The following is a 22,483-nucleotide window of genomic DNA, read 5'->3' as shown; positions in this document are numbered from 1 at the left end:
TTCAGTTCTTATTTCAGGAGAGATTCTCCTCCTCTTTTGCTTCCTGCCTGCTCTTCACCACAGGAAACATGAACAACCTCTGAGCTTAAAATCTACTTGCTGAAAATACCATGTTTTGGTGGAGCTCTGTCAATTGTTGTTTTTGTGTTGATTTCTTTTCGGGGTACTAAACATTTTAATGACTGTGCTCGTCTACTCAGTGAAAACTATGTTTCAACAGCGCCGTCCTGGAGCGAATCCAAGGGTGCAGGGCTAGGGGGGGCACTGGCCCCATCTGACATCTGATAGGACCTTGCAAACCAGACCAATTTGTTCAGAATGATTATTGTCACTATTTAGAAACTATGTATTTCCTGTCTATTAAAAGTTCTGCCTGCCAGCTGCATTATCACCGTCGTATACACTGGGGGTGACTCCCCTGCAGCAGTTTGGGCAGTAAGTGCTTTGCCGTGGGGCACATCACAGTAAAATGAGCAGAGTTCATTGATGGCACTTTAAGGTCTGAAACAATGTTCCTCAGAAATGCTCGAGCACTAATTACTGGTCTTGTTCTTTCATGCTTGCAGTCTACTGTATTGAGATCACACGTCACACATTAACCCATGTTCTTATGTTGTAGACTAAGCAGTGTCGGACAGATTGGAGCTGAACACTTCTGTGTGTGGTGGTGGTGGGCGGGGGGGGGGGTTACAACAGCCATACTCACGGCTCCCCTCTGCATCCAGCAAATGTTTCAAAACCTTCGTTCTTAAGTGTGCAAGTACTGCCTTCTTCAGTATGATACTAATGAATTCTCTTTGAAAATGGAGCCTGTAAGAAAGACATGTTTTTCTCCTCATTACCTTGTCAGTCACAACACTCTTTCCATCCCAGGCCCAGCCGCGCTTTGTGAAGTAATTGACTGTGGCGAACTCAATCAGAGCGGAGAAGACAAAGGCGTAGCACACGGCAATGAACCAGTCCATGGCGGTGGCGTAAGCGACCTTGGGGAGGGAGTTCCTCGCACTTATGCTCAGTGTTGTCATTGTGAGGACAGTAGTTACACCTGGAAATACAACATGAAAACAGCAGTTCATTTGAGCACTCCATGAAAACATAATTGTGTACAACACAGATACAGTGGATACAACCAAATGAAATGATGTCAATGCACTTAATCCCTTTCACCTATTCTACTTACTGGTTCCACTCTTTTCCTCTCTAAGAATTGGCTCTACTTATTTACTCTTTAATGTCCCTCTCTCCTGACAATGGAAGGTTATAGCCCTCCCTGACCTTCACTGATACTCTAACTGTTTGGTAGATTTGATAGTGATGTGTTGTTCACGAACAACAACATTTTTCATTCCCCCAACCCCTAGTCATATTTCCTTCACTGCCGATCAGTGCCGAAGCCGATAAAAACCTGTGTCTGCTGTAGATGTCATGTGACCAGGCAGTTAATACTGATGGAATCCATTGGTGTTAGGAGTGTTAGAGGGATTTTTGACCAGTGGAGAAGGGACTTTATTGTGTCTTCTCCCCTTCTCATTCTTTGCATTGATGAAGCATTACATTGAGTTTTATTCTGAGGCTGATCTTATTCTTTCATGTCATTATAAATATGATTATTTCACACATAAACCTAGTAACCCCAGTCCCCTTAAAAAAAATAAAAATAAAATAAAAAAAGAGCTGCGTCTTGCAAAGGAACAGAGACATCAAATCTGACTCCGTTCCAAAAAGCGAATCATTAACATTTGGGTTTGTTTACCTAATTTGTTATGTTTGTGCCTTTGAGCCAACCAGTCTGAGGTCATTGTTATGAGTTCCACTGGGCTCACAAACAAGTCCAACAGCAGCTTGTCCAAATGGTTGGAATAAAACACCTGAAATGTCTCTTCTTATTCTTTATCCTCTTTTTTCCTGCCTATTGTTTGTCATCAAATTCCAACTATTTGCCATACTCAACCCCCCCGCCGACAAAGGCTGGGATGAATTCCATGTGCAATCGTGCATGTTGAGATCACACATTCATAACACACTGGGCTTAAATTACATCAGTGCCATTGGGAATCAGGGTCTTTCAATAAGATACAGGTTTATTGCCCAAAAATGAATAAATAAAGGAAAAGAAAAGAAGAATACGGTCATTGATACTTACCAAACACAGTCCTGGCCGGTACTGATTCTCTATTCAACCAGAAAGACACTTGGGAGAGAATGACGGTCATGATACATGGGAGGTAAGTCTGGATGACGAAGTATCCAATCTTCCTCTTCAGATGGAAATGAGCTGTCATCACGGTGTATTCACCTGTGGACACAAGAGACGACGTCCCCTTAAAGCACCACCACTGCTTCTGCCAGGTCTTTAATCAAATAATGCAGTTAATGGATTATGACTTATACAGATATATATTCATCTGACTGATAATAACCCTGCACATGCTCTTGGGACGAGAGTGTGTGTGCCTTTCTGGTGTGTCCGTGAAAATGTGAACACGCCTCCGAGGAGGATATCAGAGGGTTTTTAGGCTAAACACAGCGGTTTTGAGGCATTTTATGTTTTTTTCTGTAGTTTTGTCTTAAGAAAAGGTCACCAGTTACTTCAGTTGTATTGGATTTGGCTGCAACACTGTTTACCCCTGAGACTCCAAAAGGGTTTTCTGGACTAAGTAACTAGTTGCAGCTATAAATTAACAGTGTATTGAAGTGGATTAAAAGTGTATGCATGAGTAATTAACACATAAAATATTGTCCGCAGTCGTTAACAGACTTGGGTAAAATCCTGGTGGAGCTCCACTTAAAGATATGGTATGTATAGATATATAACAATTTTCTTATTCAAACCCCTCATATATATTTGTGCTGGTCCATTGCTGAGTAACATTTTATTTCCAGAGCAGTGATGATGAGCATCTTGGTCTAGTTTGCTAAAGTCAATGAGATGTTGCAAATCTCGTTTAAACTGTATTTCTTTAATGTTGGCCTCAGCTCCACTGTTATGTAAATTAAAGGAAATATTGTTGTTATTACAACAAATGAGAATTTTATCCTTCCAGTCTTTGGCATACTAAAACATTGCAACCTAATGGTTAAATAATGAAAGCAGTCTTCTTCTGGATTTCTTGTTTCATTACGATCATCCCATAACCCATATTTCATCTATCAAAACCATCGAAGAAGTTTTCTCCCTGAGAGTCGAATTACTGCACACACAACCACATGACATAAGCGGTTTTCAGACATGACCTGTGGGTAAAACCCTGAAATCCTGAGCAGCCAGGTGCAGCAGGCAGAGACAGGAAGTGATGTATTAACTCTGCTGCGGAGATCACATTATTATCATGACTAGACACTCTTATCTTGGTCTGGGTCTTCTACTTAAGTCTCAGTGTTTTTCACCGGGAGACATTTGTTTTCTTTTTGTTGTTTTTGTATAATTGCATGTATCCTGTGTTAGAAGCGTCACCAACCCCCTCTCGCTGCGGGGATCCCCCTTCTGTGTTCTCACATCCACTTTTCCTGGTTTCTACAGACTTTATACTAGGAGGCCAGGCAGAAAAAGTCTAAAGAGACTGTGGAGCATCTCACTGGGACACCAGCACCTCCTCCAGAGAAACTACGGAGGGACTGTGGAGTTCAGTTCATGTCTGCAAGCAGCTTTATGTCTCCATGTTATTCACTGTGCATCAGTGGAAAATAGTGTTTTCACAAGACGATCTTAAGGAATGCAGGTTTAACAAAGCAGAGCAGTCTTAGACAGTGATTAGGCTGCACACTTCAACATATTTGATATAATAACCAACATGAAAAGGCAGGTAGTACGATTTCCTAGCCGCCGACCAGCCCTAATAGCTGACAAGGCCGTGAAACAGTGCCAATGCTGCAGTGGCAGGCAGGCCAAATGGAAGATATCTCAAAGAGAAGCCAAGATTAGACATGAGAAGAAAAAGATGTGTAACCCATGGCAACAGAACAGAGACACATAGCTCATTTGCTGCGATTCTGAAATGAAGGCCTTGATACACACTGCCACTTGGCAAGAGGAAAGTCCTTTTCAGCAGTGGGAAGAGGGGGGGGGGGGGGGGGGGTGTCAATTCCAAGGATTAATCCCAAAAGAATTTTTATTCCCCCTTTTTTTAAAGCTGTGTAGTTGCATTGCCTGCATTTCTAGCAGTTACTTGAGGACTAATACTCTCTCTGCCACCACACACTCTCAGACACTGGAATATAGAGGAACTGAGTGCACCCTCAGCACCCAATGGAGCTCTATATCTTCTGTAATTTAATTTGCATGCCAGCCCTGATGCCTGTGTTGTGGATGGGGGAGGAGGAAGCCAGGAATCCAGTGGATGTAGAGGCATTTTCTCCAGAGGAGCTTGTGATCGCTTCACTGTGAGGGAAGACAGTAATTATAGCATGAAGATGGTAATCGCGTCATGTTTTCCCCAGATGTAGGAAACAAGGTTCACTGCTAACACAACAGGAAAACCTCTCAGGACATATGGTTTGATTTAAACCGTCCGGCAGAGGGACACAAACTCACAGCAGACGACAAGCTTTGGAAATGGAGACTTCAGGCGTTTTATATAATTTACCTGCTGTATTGAGGCAAACTAAGTATATGAATTTGTGAGGGTGAGGGTTTACTTACAAATGCAACCATTGTTTGAAAGAATACATTAAAGGGCAACTACAGCACAAAGGTGGGAGGCCTACAAGAAACAACAAATACAATGGTTACAATCGATGCAGTGGCGGATAACATATCCTTAATCGAGGGGTGGATACGGGGCCCCAGTTAGAATCATATATAAATAAAATATTAACTTCCATAGTATAATAATAATACATATGAAAGATTCTTCTTATTTATCAAGCTTTCACAATCTGCTTGAACAAGGAACATTTATAAAAAAAAAAAAAAGAGCTAACAGTAAACAAAGAATGACCTGAATGTGCACCTGAGAAATTGTGCATGGATGTTGGTCATATAATTGGCTCCTCTGTATAAACTGTGACTTTATTGCCCCTGATTTAGAAGAATGTTTGATCCTCCACTCGTAGTGCATAATAGGGGTTAAGCTACAGAGCTAGTCCTCAAGCCATTTAGGTCATTACTCCCGACCCTCCCATGTGACCAAGACGTTTTTGAATTAACATCCCTACAGCAGCAGGGGATATGCAATAGAACGATTAAATAACTAACCCTAGGCATTCTGCCTAGTTTCCTTTTATCTGCTTACATGATGGCTCAGTCAGACATAACACAGACTTTTTAAAAGGAGTCCACTTAATGTCCGGTTCAGCTGCTTCAGACATTTCTGTTTACACATACACATCCTCGGGGTAATTTCTAGAAAAGATCATGGTTGCAGTGCATGTCTAAAACAGCTTTTGTCTGTCACACAGTGCACAGTCAGGGTAACAAGCTCCTGCTCTGCACGTTACGTAAAGTAGCAAAGGTTTGTCCAAAAACGTGCTATATTCTTTGCTAGGTGCTTTCTTGAAAATTCTAAAGAAGTCACTGAACAGAAACTTTACATGTTTTTACATTCTGAAACAGAACCCACGTAGCTGCAAAATCTCGTCTCCTAGCCACACCGACATTTCTTTGTTGAAATCATGTTTTTTTAATATATTTTCAAAAACTGATCTGGAGAAAAACCTATAGAGTTATTTTGTAACCAAAACCGTTGAGCTAAAACGCTTAATGTTTTCCCAAGAAGGCAGGATTTTTTTTCATTTTGCACAAATTTCGCCACTCCTCAAAAACTGTCTACATGTTACACAGACAGAGCAATATCGATTTAAACATCAGTAGAGCCGTCCTTGTGATTCATGTAATGTTTTTGCGAATAATTGGCTGAACTTAATGGTAAATTCCTACCTCCTCACAAAACCAATTTTTAAAGCAGCTATAATCAATACTTGATACTATCAATCGATCACTACCTGTATACTGTAAATACTTGTATGTAGAAGGAGTTGCTTGCAAAAACACTAACACCAGTAACATCTGGGCTTGGGCGGAATGGGAATGGATACAATCCACAATCATTCCCGGGTCAAATTACTTTGCAATAGACACAGGTTTTTATCAGCTCCGGCTTTGGTCGGCATAGATGAAAACATGATAGCCCAGTGAACACCATGATTTCTTCTTCATGAAGCTGCATTTGGGCAATGATATGACGTGCAATGAACTTCCAAGCCCTGGCTTGTACATAAGCATGACCATTAGTGTAGTTATTGTTTTAAACATCTTTGAAACAACGTGCAACAACGATTTTCTCTAAGAATCCCAACGCTGGGAAAACAGCAAGGTGAGAGCGCCTCTGCACCTTTGTGAAATCATACATTACTCACCCAGGGATGACAAATCTACATAAAGCATCTAGCATCTCTCAGCAGCTGTTTTGACTCACTCTCACCAGTTGATGCAAAAAGTTGTTTTGATTGAAAAAATACTGTACTCTATTTTCTCAGCAACAAATCAAAAATATCAGCGAAAACCTGGTAAAAGTGTTGGAACTTTTATCCAACCAGGAGTTGATGCAAAGCAAAAACAGAGCTGAAAAGATAAATATATTCACCAGGTGGCCAGAGACATGACTTCAAATGAATGCTAATGTTATTGTCTATCTGCTGGATGTGTAAATAGGAAGTACTTGTTGCTCACATCTTCACCATATTGACTTAAAATATGTTAATACAGTATGCGCTGTATTGAAGTTATGGCAGGTATTAAAAACACACAGACAATTTATCTGGAGTCCTCAGTCAAATCACTACATTGGTTATAAAAGCAAATAACAATAATCCTGCTGCTGGGACATCATCTATTATACATGTGTATGAAGCAAAACATGACTACACTCATTTGTGTTCAGTCATGGATTCTTCTGTGCGATGCGTGCAGTAACACAAAAGTACAAAAAAGTAACATGTCGAACATTACCGCGTGACAAATAAATGTATGGCTGAATAGTGGGATTTAATGCAGCAGTGTTTTGATGCGTTCGCAGGCTTATGCAAGATGTCCGTCCCTGTGAAGCCTGAGAGCACGTTCATTCGTGCCAAATGACCTAGTTTGCAAGTACGCTACACCAAACACTGACACACTAGTAATGAATGATTAATTTAAAGTCAGCCAATCAGATAATGTGGAGTGACTAGTTAAACAAGAGGAGCAGTCACTGGCAGACATGCAGCCTTCCACTGAAGCATCATACAGCACTTAACCTAGATATGGGCATTTAGTGCATAAAAGGATATTGTTACTCAATGAAATTGAAGCAGGGATTCCCTTGATAGTGAAATGCAGTCACTGGGGAAATACTGTATACTGGTAATTGACACCTAAAGGGTGGCGTGCTCGAGCTCAGGGACTCAGCACTTACATCTGTTTTCTGGCACATGCACTTTTTTCAGGATGCCTTTCAGAAATGATTGTTTTATTTATCATTTCTAACTTTGCATTACATGCATTCATTTTCTTTCTAGTTGATTGGTAAAATTACAAATTACAAAAATCTCATTATGCAACAGAAATGTCACGTCAACTTGTACCATATAGAAACGAGGTCTATATTTTGTGCTTTTTTGATTGTTTTTGCCCAACATATCCTGAAATACCAATCTTCAGCATAAAAATAAAAGTTCAAGGAATGAAAAACTGGAGCAGTTTTAGAAAAGGAGGAATCACTGTGCGTAATGCTGAACATAAAGAAAAACTGCAACTCCACAGAAATGCTTTGCTGACCACCAACTACACAGTTATGTGGGGATAAAACTAAATATCTTCACCAGGAACTCCCATACCCACTTTGATTTGACTTTAACCTCTTAAACAAACGCTTGCTAAGTTGTTGCTGAAACAACTTTTATCTTAGTTGTTAAAATCCTCTTCATGTCCTGATAGCCATCAACAAACAATCATTGTTTGAAAAACAGAAATAAAGAACATGTCTGCCCTCACAAGACTGTAATAAACACTAATGACGGGAGACACACACCGCTGAAGCAGAGACGATAGTCAATAGTCAGAAGTTAACAAGTAGGTCACAGAAAAGTTGGCTTCTTGTAGTCAGTCAGAATGCAAGAGCTGATGGGTGGGGGTGTTTGGGTTGCATATTTTCAAAGTTTAGCTTGCTCTTACTATCTTTTCCAGGATTACCAACCCTATCTTTAAATATCTACAAACTGGTTTTCAACCTGCACTTACACAAACTAAAGAAATCACATTATTGAAACTAAAAGCATGATATAAACTTGAAAAATGTTTATCTCTGCCAAGAAGGTTATGTTTTGATCATTTTTTATTTGTTTTGACTGTTAATTTGCAGAATTACACAAAACCACTGGATGGATTATCACAAAACTTGACCATCGACTTCGGTGTGGATCCAGCAATTCTTTTTTCACCGTCTTTAATATTGTAAAATTTGCATTTTACATAGTTCTCCTTGATTTCTCAGGCAATAGTTCATGTTAGGGGATTGATATACTTTTCAGTGTGCTTTTTGGTGAGGTATGTGCTCGACTGGGTGCCGTTTTTATTCAGTTATGTTATGAATACTTTTTGGCCAAAATGCTATAATTATAGCATGCTTACACATTGATCCCTGCTATCATCATCGTCATCCTGTAAGAGCTATTTTTAAAAACCCTTATTCCATCAGATTTTCATCAACCAAGTAGTAGGACTAAAATTAGATCAGTGCCGTTTCTCACTGACCCAGAGGATTGTGAATGCTTTCAGATCTACTGCAACATCTTTTTATTTACTTGACTCTAACAACAAACTATGGCATTTGGCACAGTGTGGCTGTGTGTAATACTGTCTGCAGCTAAGATTTTACCATAATATGTATTACTTCATAGGTGGTGAACCAAACACTCTTAACCTGGATGTTATTCCATTTAAATTATTTCTTATTTTATTATCTTGTTAATATTCCTACTGAAAGGCTTGAAAATTTACCAAGGCTTAGCCTCTTGCTACAACCACACAGAAGCAATATCAATAGGACTCACTTTATGTTTCCCTTTGTGCTAAATACCTGGAAATTCATTATCTCTATTACTACCAGAGCAGAGAATCCTAAAATAAGATAAGATAAGCCTAGAGGAAAAGTCTTCTCTTTCTTACAGTATTTTTATAACTTGAAAAATATAATCGTTGTGAAACTATCATTGCGTTACGTGTACTACATGATTGTCTTACATTTTGCATTATTTATTAATTTATTAATTCATTTGTTTTCTTTCTCTTGTTTCTTTGTTACCAAGGATGTTGGGGAGAGTTGTGGGGGGATTTGTTGTGTTGTTAAATACCAATCAATATCATACAAAAAAAGAAGAAGCATCTTTAAATAGATATCAGCCCTTAAAAATGAGGCAGGCTGTAGTCGTTATGTTTATGACTTGAGAGGAGATGACCGCTGGAACTTTCTTCTCCAAACTTCATTTGAATAACTTTGAGAAGAATTTCACAAATAAAGGTAGAGATTTGAGCAACACAGCACTTATTCTACTTTCCTGTAGCTTTAATTGTTGTGTGACCTCTCAGATTTAGTCTGTGACCCCTTGAGGGCTCTGTAAAGCACTTCTGAAGCCCCTTGTTAAAGGCCCCATATTTGACACCTTCCTAGGATTTAATATGAGGTATTGTTCCCCCTATCTGGAGCTGCAGACAGAACAGGCTGTTTTCGCCTGCCTCTTGAGCCCCTCCTCTGATTGGCTGACTGCAATATGGGTGACACGCGACCAGGCCTATCACCGGTCTCCTTCTGGCGTTTTGATAATCTGATAAACATCTGACAAACACAGCTGAAAGTCACGCTATGTTTGGATACATCTACAGAAGACCAGCCACATATTGACAGTCAGTAAGAACAGGATGTTTCTGGACATTAAAGGGGACATTTTATGAAAATTCCACTTTTGTAGTGCTTCTACACATTAATTTGGGTATCTGGCATGTCTACCGTCCCCAAAACTCTGATAAAAACAACTCCTGTGATTTGTTGTGGTTCCTCTATGTCAGAAACGATATGCTAGAGTGCGTCGAATGGGATTACGACTGAAATAAACGTCATAGTCACACCATGCCCATGTAGGGAGTAACGCTAGCTGGGCTCCACCAGCCCGGTTAGCGCCGGTTAGCTCGCGAGGAGTGGACCTGGCACTCAAAACAGGTCAATCTGTGGAGGGCTGTTTTAGACAGGGTAAAAAGGTGCTGTTTTAAATGATCCTTGTGGTATTTTGACCAAATATGTTACAGACATTTCATTAAGACCCCAAGGAGCCATAACAACTGTGGTAAAATGGGCATAATATGTCCCCTTTAAGTTACACCATCCTCATGTTTGTTCAAATTTTAGCAGGACAGTCGGCCAATGAAGGAGTAACGTCCCGAGTTACTGTACAGAGTTTCACAATGGAGTTTCAATAAGGAGTAACGCCGACTTTACTCCGTACTGAGCACACCGACACAGCGTGTTAGAAGAAATAAAGCGTAACCGCTGGTCTCGAACAGTAACGTTCTCAGGAGGAACGTGTACGGACACATTCTCCTCCTTGCATCCCTCCACTCTGCAGTGTTTCTTCACTGTTGTTTGTTGTGGTTAGCTTTGGTAGCTAACAGGCTGCAAGGTCAGCAACATGTCTGCTTGGTGTCGCGTTCGGTGTGGAGGGGAGGAGGGGTGGTGGAGGTGACGGGGAGCGTGGGTTCAGGGTTCAGAGGCTGGACTGGTACCTGCTGGGTGGGGCTGAGAGACGAGTGCGAACCCGTATGACTCATACGGGGGAGGAAGTAGGAAACGAGAAGTTTCGATAACATATTTCTTGGAATGGACTGAGTGAATGAGTCCGCGGAATGACTGTCTTCATACGTGGAGGATCCCTCCTGACACCTTTCAAGTCATTACAGATAGTAAAAGCCCAGAAAATGTATTTGACACAATATGGGCCCTTTGAGCCCTTTGTGACTTCTGTTTTAAAAGTGCAATTTAAGTACTTTATGATTAGTTTATGCCTATGTTACTATGGCGACATGCACTGTTACCATGGCAACGTGCACTGTGTATTTTTAGGCTCTTTGGGGCTTCAGTCAGACCTTATTATCATCATGTGTACTAAACATCGTTGTCTTTAGTCTCGTATTAACCAGGTATAGCAGCATTGTCTCTGTCTTCTGTGTTTGTTATCCAACCTCATCCACAGCACTGCACTGATCCGGCGGCCAATTCAAAGACCAGATTGTTGGTTCACTCAGCGCTGACGTGTGCCTGCTGCTGTTACTGCTGCTCCACTCCACCCATCCTCCACCTGCCTCGGTTCTGCTCCGTTTCTATGCACCCTGGAGGGCATTTATTTCTCACTTAATAACCACTGGGGGGGTATTTTCAATGGTACCTGCATGTAATTTATCACTCTGCTACATGTTACATTCGGCTGCCCTGCGTTGCCACAGCAGGGAGCCTTTTCTGAGAGCAGAACCACATTTGCTATGTGACACGGAAGCTACCGATGGAATTACACTACAAATGAACAGTAAACAACAGCAGGTAAATGACAGAAAAGCTTCCCCGGAGCAGATCTCACATGTTAGACGTCTGTCTTATTTCAAGTGTTGTAGCTGAAAGGACCTTTTCAACTGTTCCACGCTTGTTTTCCAATTGTCATCATCTTCAAGTTTTCCTCTTCTCCAATACTCAGAAAACCAGAAGGTAACAGCACATCATTCTGCTGGCTGCTCTCATTCTCTCTCCAGTGGCTGTCTGTTGATTTATGCACTGATTACAAAGTCTCATTTCTGACTTGGAACATATTACATGGCCTTCATCATTGATTTGATTACTGCCTTCATATAATCTCCTGTCACTGTGTGTCCGATTCCTTGTCACTCCCAGCATGTGGAAGAAAACAGCTGCCAACTGTCTCTCGTCTCTGTGTAAAAAAGCCTGCTGGTCTCAAAGTGTCTGAGTATTTAATTCCATACTCAGGTTCCATCTATTTACAACAAAGTGGGACCAGTTCCTGATCTACACTGTCTACTTCCTGGGGAGTAATGGTGTCCCTCTCATATATACACACTCGAAATCTGGCCCCATTTCTTGGCATCTATGTTAGTGTGTGTTTGCATTGGAATGTGTTGCTTCTATTTTTAGGCCTAATTATCTCTTTCTTTTATATTACAACCTATTTTCCTTTGTATGTGTCTTCTGTGTTCACTTTGTGGCCAATATGCTTGTTAAAAGTGTTTTATAAATAAGTGTGTAACTTGACAGCTGATTGCCTTGGATAGAGCAGGAGGACCAGATAGTGTGCTAAGCCCCAGTCCCCTTAGTTACTGTTGCTATACGCCTGTCGAGCTTTCTGTCATCGTGGCACACGTGAGGTTCGGCACAAAAGTGACAGATTTATCCTTTCATAGCACGGTCTTAGTAGCCTTTCAAACGACAGACCCTCAATACCATCCCTGTCTATTATCTCTATCTCCACTAAACCTCTCACCATAGCTGTATTTGTATTTTTATTTTTCTTATTTATGTTTGTATTTTTTTTTTTTACTCAGTTCACTATATTTATATCATGGTCACTTAAAATGGTTACATTGCAATATTTATATTTCCAGTATGCTATCTTGTAGTATTATTTATATTATGGTCACTTACTTTTTAATTATTTTTAATTATTTTCTGTATCATGGTCACTACTGTTGCATATTTTTGTTTTCATTACAATAACACTTAACATCATTCCACTTTGTCCCCAGCACCTGCTTTTGCACAGTGTCTGTTTTGCAGGTTGTTTGTTTCTGTACTCTTATTATGTGTAGTTTTAGTAGTGTACATATTGTGATCTTTTTTTTTTATTTTTATTTTTTTTTTTTTTTATTGTGCTTCGGCACTGTTACTTTAATTCTGTTTTTCTATTATTGCTGTAACAAGTGAATTTCCCCATTGTGTGGATAAATAAAGAAATCTAATCTAATCTAATCTAATCTAAGTAGACAAAAGCAGGCCTTTGGTTTTTAGCGGCTGACCACGACACCTGACACATCATTCCACCAAGATTTGTGGAAATCTGTTCAGTTTAATCCTGCTTACAAACATACAAACCAACCAAAAATACATCCAACCAAACCAAACCAAATCAAGATACAAACTGACAGGGGTGAAAACATAACCTCCTTGGCATTGGTAACAACGAGTAGGACACAGCCACTGTCACTGTTATAGTCACTCTTAATTCTGACACATTATCTTGGAACATCTAGGAATTCAACTTATCAAGCATTAAAACTTGCTTGAAAATTTGCCAGATGTCACAAAGACAGCTGGAATAATAAACCACTCTTAAAAACAGTTTATCTCAAGACAGAATTATAGGTTGGTTGAATAAGCTGCATCTTCCATATGAGGTGGAAAGAAAATACTGTTTAATCTGTTTCTGCTTTTGCTGTTTTTATGGAAAAGGCTTAAATATATCGCTCTTACTATGATTTGATAATAGCCAATCAAGCCCGCAAACAGTTAAAATAACTTCGAAAGAAAGATTTTTTGAAGTTCACTTTCCACGTATGTTTTAGAACCTTTTCACTCCCACCTTTAGCTTCCAGTCCATGTTTAGACATAACCAAAGTTAATTATCCTGTCCACTAATGAGCTTGTCACTGTTGGATTCACTTGCTAATGTGAAATGCCCCATTTTCCCTGCACACACAGCCATTCCCTTCCTGGGCTCAGCACATAGATTTTCTTTGTCATTTCTTGCATCGCTGCACTTTTGTGAGACGTTCCTGTGTCTTTGGGCACCAGCAGAAGACACTTAAATCACAGAGGAGCACAGACGCCTTTCTTTTCTCCTGGAGATCCTCTGTTTGTGTCTCCGCCACAACACACAGATGCGCTCCCTTATGTTTAGTTATGCATCGGCATCTGTCGTCTGTCTTTATTGACATCCCTTTAAATACCCATCCGGAGAAAAAGCATTGCATCTGAGCACAGCAGCAGCTCACCTGTGACGTCGCTTTTGGGTCTGCAGGCCATGCTAAATGCAGATTAGCAAAATACAGAACAAAGTCGAGGATTTGAGATGCATGAATCCCGAATCCCCGTTTTGTTGAATCTCTGTCATGCATTGGAAGCAAGAACAAACGTTTCTCTGCATTGTTTCCAGCCAAATGAGAAACACAAAGACAAAACTTATCAAGCGTTTCACGGTAAGCTACAGCCGCCTCCTGAACCATGTGGGAGGTGAAAAAGTTCAACATCCACCCGAACAGGCACAAATATTTTAGATCCTTATTCAACAAAATAAACCAAACAATTTCCCCCATTACTGGTGTATTTGCACAGGTCATGTTGCAACAGGTTGTATAAAGTCAGTGTCAGACCTGAACTCATATGATCAACGCAGTGGGATACACCTTCCAAATTCATATCACACATCTTCCATATGTATATCATTTGTTTTTCATCCTGAGATATTTGTATTATTATTGTTTTTTTCGTTTTTGGTTATGTAGCATGTTAGAAACGTTGCTTGTGTGCCCACTCGCTCAAGGTAAATCTTCTTGAGGATCTCCTGCTGTATTTTTAACTCATCCTGACGCTATCCAGACATTTTAGAAGGGGGCTGGCAGGAGAATCTCCTGAGAAAGTCTGCAGCATCTGTCTTTGACATTTGCATTCTCACAAACAGCACCTTCCGAAAATCAGTGAAAATCAGAAACCAGTTTAAAAAACACCCATATACCCACTTTTGCTCTTTGTGCCAGCTATCAACTACTATATCTATGCACTCAAACTATTTTGGTCATACTTTAGAAATTAATTAAAAAATCCAAGCTTTTCCTTTCTCCTTAACAGAAAGCTTACCTGTACTCGACTTGATCGTTTCCTGTCCGACCGTTTGCCCGAGCAGGTCGTACTGGTTGAGACGCGAGCTCTCTCCTTCCACCACCACAGAGTCCGAGGCATTGAGCGTCCAAGCGTACGTCACTTCTGAGATTGTGTAGGCATCTTGAAAAAAAGAGAGAAGAGGATGAACCCACAGGGGATAAATCTGTGGCAGATGATGATTTTTGGAAAAATAATTTCACTGATCCAAATGAAAAGCCCCTGCTACATTGTGCATGCTACTGGGCTTCTAGATAAAAAGAAGATAGGGTAGAGAGAGAGAAAAAAAACACTCAGTGGCTGAAGATGTTCAACATCAACAGGCAATCGATGCATTGTGACATTTGCCCTTTTCAATCAGTCAGAGCAAACACTGAACATGAAATTCCAAGGCTTGTAACGGAAACAACTGATAATTTGATACAATGCAATATATTCAGTTATTGACATACGCTGCCAATCATGTCAAGTTTTATGTTTGCAATATGACTTTAAGAGATTAATGTAGATACTGTAGGTCACCACATAAATAGATTGAAAATAAATATATTGAATGAATGTGATAAGGCAAGGCATTTCAGACATGACCCACCATATACTGAGGCTCTAATTATAATTGACTCGTTGTTTTAAAATCAATATCTTAAAAGCAGCTTAAAGCAAAGAATTATTCATACAAATGTAAAGAAGCCATAGATAGCAATGGAACTGTGATTAAAGCCAATTTCAATTTTTCTCATGTTTACCGGTGACATTTCTGCTCAGTTTTTAATCTCTCAGTCATTCTGAATCTTTATCTGTTAAACTGCTGATGCGTATTTTGTTCAAACTTGTCGGGCCACTGCCAGAAAACAGAGCCATGCATTCCAGCTTCACTCGGTTCTCAGGCTGCTGCTCTCATGCCAACCCGGTGAGGAGAAAAAGGAAAGAAAAAAATAGAAAATAGCATTTTACTTAAAAGTTCCCTCAGGCACTACCATCATCAGAGTTACTCACAGCTGCCAAATTTTAGCGGACAGGAATGAAAGTCCATGGGGAAATCCTCCAGATGCATTGGGCACTCTGCATGCACAGTTAACCTGCATCCAATTCACAGAAAATTAAGGAGACTTTGCAAATGCATGAAAAGTAAACAGCACAGATTAGGCATGGTTTAAAAAAGAAAAAAGAAAACTCACAACCCCCATGCACTATTCAAGACGCTTCCCATCTGTAATGCCTTGACACGAAAATAATTCATCTCAACTGTAATCAGCGGAGCAAAGTAAATAAGGTACTGAAGAGTCCAACGTGGATCTGTGTGACTGTGGTGTGAGACTGCGGGTTAGCTACGTGATAAAAAAACTGCATTGTATGTACTGTTAAGACCACATGCAAAAACACACAAGTTAGAATACATCATAAGAACACACCACACTATGCATCAGAATAAACAGGATTCACTGTGTTCCCTGGATGTATTTCTCTAAGGCTCTCATATAATGTTTTTAAATAACCGTAACCCAATGACCCTACTGGGAAACAGGGTTATTAGCTTTATTGTCAGCGGAGAAGACTGATACGACTCTCGTGTCTACGCACAAAATAGCTGTGTCCCAATTCAATTCAGGGGCTGCTTCCTTTGGAGGACGTGGTCTACATGGCCCTCGAAGGAGGCGACCTTCGTGGGCTGTGTAGGCCGCAAAGGCCGAATCAAAATGAGACAGTGTGGTCTACGGAGGGTTTCCGTGATTTGCGTCACCAGTTTCTCCCGTCTCCTCCCTGTTGTCACCTAGCAACAGAGCTGCAGTTACAAAATGACGAGAAAGCTTTAATGCCCCTTGGTTTTTGACGTGTTAGATGTACATTTAAATATGTAGGCATCTCATCGCTTGTTGCCGCCATTATCTCTTTAAAGAGGAAGTCAAGGAAGTGCTATAAATCCTGGGATAGGCGGGCCTGAAAAGAATAAACCTGTTGGAGCCTATTTTGCTTCAGGGAAATGCCGTCAAATTGAAGGAGCCTTCAAAATGGGACAGCCCGCCTAGTCGTGCTGCTGGGACGCAATCGGTCTTCAAATGCAAACACCAAACGAGGTCACCCCTGAATTGGGACACAGCTAATGTGTAGCTACCGCCAGAAGCTGGCTAGCTTAGCTTAGCACAACGGCAGGAAACTGGAGGAAACAGTTAGAAAAAGTTCCCCAGCAACAGCTAATTTGTTTAGTCCATGCATTTTTTTTAATATTTAATGGCATTGGTGCAAATCCTGCTTCAAAATGTATTTTTACAGGATGGCTTTTACTGTTTTCGCTATTACTAAATTACTTTTGCATTAAGTTGTATTAATTTATATTTTATATTTTGTATTATATCAATTGCTGTCTTTAATTTTAAATGACAATTTACTAGTGTAGTTGCTATGAAAGGTGCTATATAGATAAAGTTAACATTATAGATACAGATATTATAATGTGGTTTGTGTATTGGATGTATAACGTGAGCTTTTAGGTGTGCTCATCTTCTTCTCTTTTTAAACTTAAACGGATATTGTGTTCATCCAGCACTCATCGGAAATGTTTCACTAGGTGTCCATGATTTTTCCCATTTCAAAATGCTATTCCGTCGGCTGTCGAATCATATTTAACGTACAGACGTGAGGGTAGTGTCAGTCAATTAAAATGAATGTTTTTCTCAAAATGTCTTTACCACACAAAAATACAACTTAGGACATGCCTCTGCGTGAATTACCTCATGGTGTACAGCAGTGTTCCATCATCTTTGATCCTCAACAGTTTATTAGGCATGGTCATGTTATGAGCCACAGACTTCTTCCCATTATGGAAGAAGGTGTCTGGAGTCCAGATCTTACTCGCCATCAGGTTGTTGAGAGGCAAAATATTCATCGGCCCGTTGAATTTCAACCTCTCATCCTTCCAGCTTTGCCGGAAAAAAACATCTATGGTGTACTCCTATGGGGAGAGGAGATCAACGTGTTAAACTCTACATCTTAAACGTTTTTTGCTTCTATTACTTCTAAAACAGCTTTCACATGTATGACTGATTCTATTCCTTCTCAAAAATGGAAAGGAAAACAACTCTCTCCAGCACTGTGCTTCATGGGAGTCTACAAGCAGCAGCTCTTCACGACTGACTTCACCTGCTACTTTAAAACCAGGGCTCTGCACGACTTTCTCTATTTGTCAAAGCTCCATCAAGGTGAGACCTGCGCTCCCTGTGTTCCACGCAGCCCTCTGAGCCGCTGTTTTCCTAATCTGGCTCTGAGGCCAAGACAACCCCCTGACCTACAATCCTGAGTTGTTAAAAAGAAACCACCCGAGAAAGGATTTAGGGCAGAAAGCACTGCAGTGTGACATGTGTGTACGTGAGAAAATGTGTGTGTGTGTGTGTGTGTGTGTGTGTATGTGTGTGTGTGTGTGTGTGTGTGTGTGTGTGTGTGTGTGTGTGTGTGTGTGTGTGTGTGATTCCCACTAAAATATCAGTGAGAGGGAGAGATACATTCTCCAGAGTTTTTTTTCCTTTTCTTGACAGTTGAAAAGCCCTGAGATGTTGAAACAGTCCACTGAAACCAAGACTATAGCCACTCTGACACTAACAAACCACCTTACACTAACTGCTTTATCACAATTTGGGTCTTGATTCTTAGTTTTCTCCGTCTTTACTTTTGTTGATATGATATTGATAAATCCACAATAGTAATATGTGAGATACGGTAAAGTACATTTATTTACTTTTCCCTTTTACTCCACTACATTTTAAAGCAAATATCTGTCATTTCTACTCCACTATGAAGCCATTAACGGTCAGTAATATTCCCTCATTGTTCACTTAACCAGACGCTTAAATAAGCTTAAAAAGTTGAAGCTGGAAGTGGGTCTGTAAACCATGATAAAAACAAATGGTAGGTAGTTTATTTAGATTCATCTCACACACACCGTCCTGCTGTCAGAAATACACAAACTACAGTGCCCAGCTGTAAAAGAAAGACAGAACGGGAATAAAGGAAAGACAGAACAAAAGAAAGAAAGAAAATTCTTGGACAAAGAATAAATGAGTAAATGAGGCATGTTTATTAACTCTGAAACATATTATGAAATGGACTAATACATTTTAATTTAACATTATATTTTTGTATTTTTATATTCAAGACTAGTCTACATATGCATGACAATTGTGTGTTTCTTGTTCGAAGTGCAATGGTGTAACAATTAGGTTCTCTTTGTATGATTTGCGCAATGTTTTTTAATTAATATTTTCTTATTTGCTATATTTGATAATTTGTGATCATTTGACTTCCATACATGATGACTGATGATGATTAGAATGATTTATATACATTTAGGTTTAAATGGTTGTTATTCATATGGGTTCATCCAGATCCAAAAATCTTTGCGTGGTCACTACACACACCGCACCTTGTGTGTGCTTATATCTAAAACTGAAGCCAAGCTTTTTGGCCGATTGATTTAAATATACCTACAGCCTCTTTGTTTGGTTAATGCTTGTAAAGCTAAATCCAATATGTGGTCTACCTTTTCTTCCTCTTCTCTAATTATTTTTTCCTTAATTTTCCAGCTCTGGCTGTCAGTGGTCGTCCTATAAATCTCATAAATCCTATTATGCGTCCACCTCAGCAATCCCTTGAATTGCTCTACAGTGTCGGAATAAATCATCAGTCCACAGGAGAATATTTCATTCTGTTGCTCATTTTTATGAGACATCTATCTGGGCAAGAGCAGAACCTCAAATAAATCAATATATATTTTGCCATGTGTACTATTTTGCTAAAACATATGTGGATTTTACTGATGAATAGATATATATATACGTTCACTGAGATTACACCCCACTGATCTCACGATTTAGATGTATTTCTGTGAGCTCCAATGACTGTGGCTAACTCAGCAATGACCTCTTTAAGGAGATGATGATTTCCTCTCAGCTGTTTGTCCGTCCATCCATCTGTTTGTTTGTTTTTAAGATATATTTTAAGACATCGGAGATGTTTTCAGAGAAATTATGTGGACGAGTCAATCTCGTTCATAATGTGAAAATCAAATGTGGGCAGTGACCTAAATCTGCTATTTGGATGAGATCATTTTTATATTCGGATTTAAACTATTTAAAGTCCATCTCTGAGATCTGTTCCGCATCTATGTCCAATCGCGTTCCTTCTAGTTTTACATATCTGTCAGAGGCCACTGCATCATAACTGTTAAATCAATAGATCAATCACTTGGAAAATGGGTCTTGTGGAGGTGACGTGGATAATATGATGCGAAGGTGGCTGCATGTTGCAGAATGATAAACAGGAAGGCCCAGGATAAACAAAGGAGGGACTTGAATAACAAGAGGACTTTCAATAATTTATAAGATGAAAATTGTCAGATGAATAGACATCGTGCTGTAGTGGGGAATACTGGTCCCACTTCAGCATTGTGTGTGTGTGTGTGTGTGTGTGTGTGTGTGTGTGTGTGTGTGTGTGTGTGTGTGTGTGTTTGCATTTGGCCTGATAGAAAGAAAGAGAGATAATGACATTATAAAGGGGGGGGGGGGGGGGGGGGGGGGGGATCTGTGATGAAACTGAAAATAAATCTTAACAAGTGTCTTTTCTTCCATTGCCTATGAACAGGCTGAGGTGTTGTCCTCTGAATGTTTACACAACACAGATATGGGTGAATAATTAAACACAATGAATGGCTGCTCTCACCATGTCTGTGTCTGAAACTGGTCCAAAGCTGGTGACATAGATGTTTGTCTTCACCTCAGTCACCCTGTCTGGATAAGAGACAACAATTAGTAACATGTTAGTCAAAATGCTGCTCAAAGAATAAAAAACAGAAAATTCTGTGCTGTGGGCTTTATTTTCTTTATTTCAAAGAGAGAACAGTTAAGGTGTTTTAATAGGGTAATAAATCATCCTAAGAACAATGGAATAAAATATACAATACATAGTATTTTCATGAAAACGACAATTTCAAGAACTTAGTTGAAATAAGTGGAATGGCTCAGGGAAGAAATCATTCACTTTTAGAGCAGTTACTGATCAGAGAGCAGATCCAGGAGTTTGTTTTAATTTCTTTCACATTGAAAGGGTGTTTTATTATATTTAATATTTTATTGATTTCTCAGAGAGTTATGTGCGAATCTTGATGAAAAGATTCAGACTTATTCAGACTGTTGGTATCGATGAGTGTGTGCAATTTTGTACATTGCCTGCTCAAAACATCTAAGATTTAAATGTGGTTTCATGGAGGCGTGGGCTTTTTTATAGAGACGTAACAATGTTTATATCAAGACCAGTCAACGCAGCGTTTTTTTGTAGTGTTTAGCATATTTAAAGATTCAATGTTTTCATAAGGTCACATACATTTAAAGGTTCAGTGTGTAAGATTTAGGGGAAAGGGATTTTTTGGGCAGAAATTGAATATAAAATCATTCTAGTGATGATTTCATTAGTGTGGTTCATCTAAATTGTACAGATTGTTATTTTCTTTATCCTAGAATTGGCCCTTTATATTTAAATACTTTATATTTCCTTCAGGAGCAGGTCCTCTCTATGGAGGCCACCATGTTTTTTTCTTCACAGTAGCCCAGACTGGACAAACTATACATCTTTTGAGTTTTTATGACAACTGAAGGCTACCACAAGTTCTCTTTCGTGTTTGGAAGGGCAGGGTGAGGTGAGGGGTGTTCAGCTGCAACATGCAACTTTACCAATAGATGTCACTAAATTCTACATACTGAACCTTTAACTGTTGCGGATCTTCCTTTTAAATCAATTTAATTTATTTTCAAAGTATCTTTACCAATCAGAAGGAGATCAGCTGTGTACAAACTCAGCTTACCTGTACATCACTGTGTTAACCAGCTCATGAGCAGCCCTTGTACGACCAACTAAAGTGAGCCACAGTGACATGTGAGCTTGGATTTTGAGGGTATGAAATTTGTCCTAAATGCTCATAGCGATGAGACGGATAGGAGGAGCAAAACCTCATATGCTTCCTAGTCAAGTGATAATGTTCATGAAACAGGCATCAGGTCCATTTGCTTTCTCTACACTCGGTCTCTTTCAATAATTACTGAAGCTCGATCTCTCATGCTCGGTCAATTCAGAAAGCTTTCACGTTTTACTCTACACTCTGTACTACAGTGTCAAACAGTGTCTTACATATGATCTGAAGAGATCATTACTCCTAAATAAAGTGCTCGCATGCATGGCGAGGCGTTCGGCCATCCACGTTCCTCTAACAAGACGTATTACGGAAAGGCTTTCTTATTCATAAGGTAATGAAAATCCAGAGGAAGTGACAGCTTGCTGGGGGATTGGTGCAATTCATTTAGCATGATATATGGCGGGGTGCCTTTATTTATGCTAACCAGGCCTTTGTATGGATGCAATGATCAGGCTTTCACATTAGTTTGACTTATTTAAAGAGAGAGCTTCTTCATGCAGCCACACATACAACAGCAACCCATTAAACTCATACTAAACCTGTTCTTCTTCTAGAAAGACATGGTGTCTTTTTACCATGGTAGGCATAATGTACCTTTCAACACGGAATTTCTCAATGACTTTGAAGGAAA

The 22,483-nt window shown here is 39.8% G+C and overlaps 1 protein-coding gene across 1 annotated transcript in view; it reads right to left on the bottom strand.

The window, feature by feature from the left end:
* The window catches only part of LOC128445994 (gamma-aminobutyric acid receptor subunit alpha-2), a 31,540-nt gene that overhangs the window by 1,243 nt on the left and 7,814 nt on the right, over positions 1 to 22,483 (bottom strand). Inside the window, exons 3-8 of the mRNA XM_053428931.1 lie at positions 20,607 to 20,674; positions 17,627 to 17,847; positions 15,894 to 15,976; positions 14,877 to 15,020; positions 2,144 to 2,296; positions 843 to 1,045 (exon numbers count right to left, since the gene is read on the bottom strand). Of these exons, the coding sequence (XP_053284906.1) occupies positions 843 to 1,045; positions 2,144 to 2,296; positions 14,877 to 15,020; positions 15,894 to 15,976; positions 17,627 to 17,847; positions 20,607 to 20,674 (872 nt within the window). The remainder of the gene's footprint in view (positions 1 to 842; positions 1,046 to 2,143; positions 2,297 to 14,876; positions 15,021 to 15,893; positions 15,977 to 17,626; positions 17,848 to 20,606; positions 20,675 to 22,483) is intronic.

This window comes from Pleuronectes platessa, chromosome 8 (genome assembly GCF_947347685.1).
Source record: "Pleuronectes platessa chromosome 8, fPlePla1.1, whole genome shotgun sequence".
In the NCBI taxonomy this organism is placed as follows: Eukaryota; Metazoa; Chordata; class Actinopteri; order Pleuronectiformes; family Pleuronectidae; genus Pleuronectes; species Pleuronectes platessa.
Note: the sequence above shows the minus strand (reverse complement) of the source record. Positions and strands in the feature narration are given on the sequence as shown.